The sequence below is a fragment of the Mastomys coucha genome, unplaced genomic scaffold, assembly GCF_008632895.1.
Source record: "Mastomys coucha isolate ucsf_1 unplaced genomic scaffold, UCSF_Mcou_1 pScaffold12, whole genome shotgun sequence".
Taxonomy (NCBI): Eukaryota; Metazoa; Chordata; class Mammalia; order Rodentia; family Muridae; genus Mastomys; species Mastomys coucha.
Genome location: NW_022196894.1, coordinates 33495755 through 33504683, shown reverse-complemented (window position 1 = coordinate 33504683; position 8929 = coordinate 33495755). Strand labels below are relative to the sequence as shown.

The window sequence follows — 8929 nt, the reverse complement described above, 5'->3', positions numbered from 1 at the left end:
CACACACACACACACACACACACACACACACACACACACTGCTGCCCGCTGGGGCATAGTGCTGCCACTGAGCACTCACATTGACAAACGGATTTGATTAAAGAGTCTAAAACCTAGATGCTGCTCACTATTTGTGTCCTAAAATAAATTCAGCATGGCATTATGTTTTTGTTTTTGGAAACAAGAGTCTCACTGTATAGAACAGGCTGGCCCCAAACTCAAGAAATTTGGCTACTTCTGCCTCACAAGTACTGGGAGTAAAGGCATATACTACCATGAGTGGCTTTAAAAAAAGTTTTAAGAACAGGCTATAATTATAGATTGTCATATAGTATTAAATATTTCAAAGGGCTAAGAGAAAGAATTTTGAAAGTTTCAACACAAAGAACTGACAGAAATTCAGACATAAATATGCTCAACTGACTTAAACATTAGCAATGTCTAGATATACTGAACATGGTACTTCATTAACATGTAAAACTTTTTTATGTTTTTGGGGGCTAGAGAGATAGTTCAGCGGTTAATAGCACTGACTTCCAGCGGAATGAGTTCAATTCCCAGCAACCACATGGTAGCTCACACCATCTGTAGTGGGATCCAATGCCCTCTTCTGTTGTGTTTGAAGACAGCTATAGTGTACTCACATATATAAAATAAATAAACCCTTAAAAAAACCAAAACCAAAACCAAAACCATGGTTTCTGTGTACTAGTTAAAAACAAAAAATAATGCCAATTACTTTCAAGGTCAGTTATTAATATTACTGTTTCAAGCACCCCCAAAAATTCTAAACAAGACCTAAGACACATATAAGTAATATACTCAATACAAAAGAAACAAAAAAATATTTTTTTTGTTTACAAATTTATGTACTTGTCTTTCTATAAGACTTACAGGAACAGCCAACCAGCCAACCACCTACACCACAAGAGTGAACACAAATCAACACAGAGAAATGGCTTTTATCTATGTACAAATCAATAAAACATAATGAGGCTATATAGAGAGACCCTGTTTAAACTCCCCATTATATATACTGAATACATTTGGCAAAATTTTTTTCTTTATACTAGCAGTAATGAAAGATAGCTACATCTCTTTTTTTGCTGACAGACTTGATAAGTAAGATAATACGTTTTTGTACAGAGAGATAAAATTTTACAACATAAACTTCATTCCAAACTTAATTTTTAGGGCTTAATGAATTTCAGCCAAGGAGAGAGTCCAGGATCATTCAGTAGGTAATGGTGCTTATTCTGCACACACATGGACTTGAGTTCAGATCTCTAAAACCATACAAAGCCAGGCCTGGCTGAACATGCCTGCACCCCAAGCCCTGAGAGGCACAGATGGGTGGATCCTAAGAACTTGATGGCCCAGCGGGGAACTTCCAGTTCAGTGGAAGACCTACATCCCATAAACAGGCAGAGTGGCAGTGCTCAACATCCTGTTCTGGTCTTGGCACATACATAAAACTCATGTACAAGTATACTCATGTGCAGGCACTACACAGCAGACAGACAGATAAGCATACATGCATGTGCACATCCCCCCTCAAATGCGCTCCCCTGTCCCCAGGGTTTTTTTTTGTGTAGTCTTGGCTGTCCTGTCCTGGAACTAGCTCTGTAGAGAAGGCAGACCTTGAACTCACAGAGATCCTCCTGCCTCGGCCTCTCGAGTCCTGGGATTAAAGGCATGCACTACCACTACCTAACCTTTTATTTTATGTTTTTGAGACATGGTCGCTTTGTGTAGCTCTGGCTGTCCTGGAAATCAGGCTGGCCTTGAACTCACAGAGATCCTCTGTCTCACTCCAGAAGGGTTTCTTTAAAGTGAGCACTCCGTATAACTGTAAAAACCTTTTAGATGAATAAAGTTCAAAGATACTGAGGAAAGAGGAATAACAGAAGTTAAGAGCAGGCTAGTGGCTGCCAGAGCTGTGGTAAGTAGGCAGGATGGAGCGACAGGGGAAGACTATTAGTGGGAATTATGTTACAGTTAGATACTAGATGTTCTGGTGTCTTATCACATAACAGGGAAACAATGGACCATGTATTTCAAAAGAAATAGATAGAAGTATTTGGATACTTCTATTACAAAGAAATGGTCAATATTCTGATTGATATGTAATGTATACATATACAGAAATATCATATGCTACATAAAATATATACACCTATATCAGCATGCCTGTAATCCCCGTGGAGGCTGAGGCAGGAGGATTACCTCAAGTTTAAGGCAAGCTTGGGCTATACAATGGTACAGTGAGCTATAGAATTGAGACACCAGGGTGGGAGGTAAACACCACCACCAACAACAAAAAGGACAGCAGCAGCAGCAGCAGCCCCAAGCACACAGGAAGTGAGTAGCTGGGCTGTCAGAGGTGTAGTTTCAAACACTAAAATGTGTCATCAGTGCTAAGATGGTGCTTTCAAATCACTTTACTAGCCCCAAAGCTACAACTTAAGATGTACCCTCAAAACTGATGCGAGAAGACACAAGACCACACGGAGACACACTAAAGGACGCTGCGTAAGCCAGAGCAATTTAAGATGGCCACCTTGTAACTGAGGCTGGAGCTAGGCTTCCCGACTGCGTGTTATTTGGAAAAACTACAGCAATGCCATCATTAAGCTGTTAGAGGAAAGTAGCAGAGTAGAGCAGAGTAGTCTATTTTAAGAGAAGAAATTTATAAAATGAGACAAATGAGAATAAATGTTTGTAGAGCACTAGCTGATTTGATTATAAAAAAGCACATCTGTAGCCAAACAGATACAAACAATAAACGGGGAAACTTCATAGCATAAAGAATTATCTTGGCGCACGCCTTTAATCTCAGCACTTGGGAGGCAGAGGCAGGTGGATTTCTGAGTTCGAGGCCAGCCTGGTCTACAGAGTGAGTTCCAGGACAGCCAGGGCTACACAGAGAAACCCTGTCTCAAAAAAACCAAAAAACCCAAAAAAAAAAAAAAAAAAAAAAAAAAAAAAAAAAAAAAAAAAAAATGTCTTCAAGAGTAAAATACACAGGGCAGTGGTGGTACACGTCTTTAGTCCCAGCACTCAGGGTGCATAAGCAGACGGATGGATCTCTGTGAGTTCAAGACCAGCCTGGTTCCAGGACATCCAGGGCTACACAGAGAAACCCTGTCTCAAAGAAATAGCATTAACAACAACAAAACAAAATTAAAAAGTAAATAAAACAAAAAACAAACCCCCAAAGCTCTGAAACAAAGGACAATTATCAGGAATTACTATTAAATATGAATTTATGTTCAGCATCACCAGCAAAAATGCTAATTACAATAATGAGATCCCACCCTTTCACCTACTAGATTTTCTAAAAGATAAACTTCTGTTTGGTTTAGAAGGACACAGACTCGTAGAAGCCATCTCTCTGCAAACCTACTGCCTGTGTGTCAAAAGCCTTTCACTTTGTCACTCCACAAATGCACGACTGTGACTGGATGCTGAACCCAGGATGAGATGAGGCCCTTGCCCTTACAGCAGGAAGACCTTAGAGGGAGGAGATGGGCTATCAGGAATGGCCTGGGATAAGTGTTGAGTGGAGTGAGTGACCCTGAAGGGTGACTCCGCCTAGGAGACAGAGCAGCCGGTGGTTGTCACAAGACTCCAGAGTGACTCAGGTCTCTGGTGAGTGCTGCTGATAACTGGAACACCCTTGGACTTGGTGACCTCCTTCTAGGAATCTATCCTAGATAGATAATAGTCACACACTTGGGCACGTTTATATGCTTGAAGATTCAAGGCAGTTTAGAAGCACCCTGTTTTCCCCTGTTCAGTGGAAATCATCTAGTGACATCTCCAACCCACCTAAACACAACAAACAGGAACATCTTAAATAAAGTATGATACTGCCATATAATGGAACACTACGGAGTCACTTAAAAGTCACATTTATGTATATGAGTACACCACTGCTCTCTTCAGAAACACCAGAAGAGGGCATTAGATCCTATTACAGATGGTTGTGAGCCACCATGTGGTTGCTGGGAATTGAACCCAGGACCTCTGGAAGAGCTCGGTGCTCTTAACCACCGAGCCATCTCTCCAGCCCCTAAAAGTCACATTTAATGTCATAGGTTGTTCCTCTGAATATGATGAGAAAAAAATAAAGCAGCCTGTGAAAATCAATACAACTTTAATTTTTAAACACAACCTGTTAAAAACAAACATGCTGGGATGGAGAGATGCTCAGTGGTTAAGAGCAACAACAACCAAACAACAAGGTATTTTGAAATTTCTGTGGCCTTTTCCAATTTGTTTTTTAAATTAAAGAAGCCCTATGTACTGGCTGGTTTTGTGTCAATGTGACACAAGCTGGAGTTATCACCGAGAAAGGAGCCTCCCTTGAGGAAATGCCTCCATGAGATCCAGCTATAAAGCATTTCCTTAATTACTGATCAAGGAAGGAGGGCCCATTGTGGGTGGTGCCATCCCTGGGCTGGAAGTCTTGAGTTCTATAAGAGAGCAGGCTGAGCAAGCCATAGGAAGCAAGCCAGTAAGTAACACCCCTCCATGGCCTCTGCATCAGCTTCTGCTTCCTGACCTGTTTGAGTTCCAGTCCTGACTTCCTTTGGTGATGAACAGCAATGTGGAAGTGTAAGCTGAATAAACCCTTTCCTCCCTAACTTGCTTCTTGATCATGATGTTTGTGCAGGAATAGAAACCCTGACTAAGACACCCTATTTTTCATTTTTTAAATTATTTGTATGTTAAGTGATATTTGTTGAATACTTACTATGCAGGCACTATTCTAAATGCTTTGTGCATATGAATTTATTTTGCCTTGAGACAGGGTCCCACAACGTAGCTCTAGCTGGCTTAGAACTCACTATATGCCGGGCGTGGTGGTGCACGCCTTTAGTCCCAGCACTTGGGAGTCAGAGGCAGGCGGATTTCTGAGTTCGAGGCCAGCCTGGTCTACAGAGTGAGCTCCAGGACAGCCAGGGCTTACAGAGAAACCCTGTCTCAAAAAACAAAAAACAAAAAAAAAAGAACTCACTATATAGACCAGGCTGGCCTTGAACTCACAGAGATCTACCTTCTAAGTGTTGGAAGTAAAGGATTGCAATACTATACATCCTGCCCCTCACTCTGTAGACCAGGCTGGCCTTAAACTCAGAAATCCACTGGCCTCTGCCTCCCAAGTGCTGGGATTAAAGGCGTGTGCCACCACCACCAGGCCACTTGCTCAACACTTTAAAAAATTACAGTGTGTGTGTATGTGCATGTGTGGACACATGCAATTTTAATCTCTAGGATATATAAAGAGCTCTTTCAAGTCAACAACTAAAGCCTCCATTAGAAATCAAGCAAAAAATATAAACACACCTTGCTATTGGTTAGCACAATTACAAAAGGCACGAGATCTCATTAGTCACAGAACAAGGCCAATCAGGACCACAATGGAGTATGTCCTCACACGCACCAATATGACTACAACTGAGAAAAGAGGGGGAGGCAAGAGGTGGAGAAAACTGGAACCTTCCCACATAGCTGGTGGCCATGTAAAATGGTAAGGCCATATGGAATGCAGTTCTATGAAGGTTAAGAAGCTGTGTGTGTGTCTCCTGCTAGCTCTACATATTCATGTGGAAGGAAAACAGCTCTACTCCAAATCCACACCAAAATGTGTAGGCATACATTTTTTTGCAACCTACTTTTAACAAGGGTTCAACCTCTCCTCTAGCCCACCACTCAACAGAAGTAGTAGAAGAGAGAAGTTATTAGGATATTGGGGAAGTGGACCTGTTTCATCCCTTTTGGGATGCAAGCTTGATCTTCTTGGACAGCAGTTCAGTCCCCATAGCAAACACCAAATATGACTCAGCAGCTGCAGACCAGTCCTCTAGGCAGGCAGACACCAGGCAGCTGTTAATTCAATCCTGAAGAAACTGCCAGGCTCGACAACCAGCCTGAGGCAAGGCCATAGAAATTTCAGGAGCAGTTCTTGGGTGAGTTTCTCTCAATGACAGCATTACTACAAGTTCAACTCAACAACACTATGTAAGGCGAATCAATACATGAGTGTCTTTAGCGAAGAATAGTGAGGCAGAGCAAACCAAACCAAAGCTCAGTGCTTGTCTCCCACTGTCTGTGGGGTCATATTTATACTTCTTCATCAAGCCTTCTTTCACATGTCTACTATATCAAAACATCCTTTCACCTATGTCTGCTTCAGGAAAACAGTCTTTCATGTGTCTGCTTTAGCAAGATATCCTTTCACCTGTGTACCCCAGCCAAACATCATTTGACATAACTGACTTCCCAAAGAACTAGAAGTTTCCACCTCACAAATGTGCACAGGAGCATTATCCTAATAGTAACAAAGTGCAGACAAACCCTGCATTGCCATCTACTGATGAGCAAACAGGGCACACACATTCATACATAACAGAATATCACTTGGGTACTAAAGATAAATGAAGCGCTGATACACACCAGCTGAGAACCCCTTATCTGTAATGCCTGGGATCAGAAGTGGTTTGCTTCTTATTTCATATTTTTCTGGATTTTGGAATACTTGCATATATAGAAGAAACAATTTTATGGACTGAAGCCAAGGCTACTATGAAATTCACTTTTAGTTCATACCTTCCTTTGAGTAACATAAGCAAAAGGCAGTATTATTATATAGTTTTAGGCTTAAAAGTTATACATTTTGGCTTGTGAGATCAGGTATAGAATTTTCCAGTGGTTGTATTGTGCTGGTACTTAAAACTCAGATTCTAAAGCATTTCAGATTTGAGATGTTCAATTTATATTTCCTTTATGGATAAGCCTTGAAAACAGGTTATGTGAAAGAAAGCAGACCCAGGGGCTGGCTCAACTGTGACTCCAAATAACATCCAGAATGGACACATGTAGACAGAGGAAAGAAGTAGGCTGGTGTTGCTGGGGCACTGGCCTTCCTTATGGGATAATGACACATTCTGAAAATAGAAAGTGGGCTGTACAGCCTGTGAAAATGTTAACCACTGTTTGATTAGATACTTTCGAATGGCTAAATGCTACATTCTATGCTATGAGAATTTTATTTCAATTGTTAAATATGCTACCATTACTAAAACCTCAGTGGTTTCTCACAACTGCAGAGAGGCTTTGTAAAAACTCCCTTTAGACTTAAGTATTGACTTGAAAAACTCAAATCACCATGACTCATCTGCAGAAACAGTCCTACCACGCTTAGGAAGAAGGTAAGCAGATTAAGCCGGAGAATTCAGGTAGTCACTCTCAGAAATGAACACTAGTTACCAGCAGTGCTGTGGTGTCTGCAGTCTAAGCAGGGTGTGCAGATTCCACAATTTGTGTTTCTCAAGTCAGTAATAGACACTTCAGTGGCAGATCTGTTTCACAAACTCACAGTTCTTGCACTAGTCAAGCATTTCATTTAACAATACCTAAACAATCAAGTCTGTTGTGAGAACGAGACGCCAAACTACAGTAATTCTGTTCAGTCTGTCTCAGGAGTCCAAAATGGCTCTAGACACCGAAAGCAAATTGCAGGCCATATCCTACAAGGTCAAGAGAGAGAAAGGAGCTTGGAGCTGCTGAAAGGGAAACTGGGAAACGTTCTAGCTCCTCTCAGGCTATAATCAGGTCTGCATACTACTTTTCTGCAATGCACACTGAGTTTTTACGGGACCAGGTTACACATTCTGAAATGCCAGTTAGAGAGTAGAGCACAGTGATGGACAACTTAAAGATTAGAAACATACCAAGTCTATCTTTTATAATGACGACAGTTTAGAGATAATGATAATCACTTTATCTGATAACAGGGTAAAAATGTCAAAATTTAATTTTCAGTGTTCAGGAAAAAAAGGCAAACAAGCCTTTTAAAAATCATCTATTACTACTAAGGAAAGCAAAAACAACAAAAATAAAAATAAAAACAAACCCAGTGCAGTGCAGCCTGTGCCCATGCCCCAGCTTCTACAGGATGGCAGTGGAAGGAGGTGGAGACCAGCCCAGGCAACACCGTGAGGCCTTGTGGGTTTGTTTTTGTTTTCACAAGTGGGAACAGTTCAATGTTGCCTCGCTTGCATAGAAAAACATACATGTATTTCATACCCATGCAGTACAATGAAGGCCAAGCAGACCATAAAGAAAAAGATAAGATAAGCAAGACTTAGTGTCATAGATAGCCTGGGGTCATCCATGTAGGAATGTGTTCCAGATGAATCACAAGTGAAGGGAAGACCACATGGTACTCAGAGTATTACACCGCAGTTCTCTATATTAAAGTACTGCTGTCCCTCAGAGGAAAGGGGCCCAAGCAGGAGCGCATGAACATACATAGACATTGTCTACCGTACTCAATCAGCCACAACAACGTCTAGCAACAAGGTGAATGAGCAGATCTGCATTTTGTGTTACGCGTTTAAACCCACTGTTTAAACAAGGGGTAAAAAAACCCTGCATGAGGTCAAACTATTTCCCCACACTTTCTTGTTTCCTGTGTATGATTAGACATAAAGGACTGTGTGGAGATGGGGCGAGCGCTGCTGAGCATGTCAGGGTGCTATGGAGGAGGGGCTGCCATGGCAATTACCTGTGCCTGTGCCTCTCCGGCCCATTCTGAACCGGATCTGCTTGCCCTCCAAGACCTCAGAAAGGTGTTTCGCAGTCCAGTGTCGTGATGGCCAATCAAAAACCATGTTACAGAAGATTGCAGGCTGCTGTAGAGACATTATAATCTCTTTTGCTTTCTCTGGCGTAAAAGGTTTGACAGGTTCACCTAGGGAGAGAGGCATAGAGAGCGTCAGACAACAATGGACAGAAGTGTGCCGTTCCGTCCTGTACTATGGTGAGAGAATGGCTGGCGCGGCTTCTGTTCTGCAAATCTCTCCAGGAACTGCACACTTAGATAACTATTTGGCCTCAAAGGCCCGAATTCTTGTCTTTT

The 8929-nt window shown here is 41.8% G+C and overlaps 1 protein-coding gene across 1 annotated transcript in view; it reads right to left on the bottom strand.

Moving 5' to 3' along the window:
• Hspbap1 (HSPB1 associated protein 1) overlaps nt 1–8929 on the bottom strand; it is a 54355-nt gene that overhangs the window by 25948 nt on the left and 19478 nt on the right. Inside the window, exon 2 of the mRNA XM_031363779.1 lies at nt 8576–8761. Coding sequence (XP_031219639.1) covers nt 8576–8761 — 186 coding nt within the window. The remainder of the gene's footprint in view (nt 1–8575; nt 8762–8929) is intronic.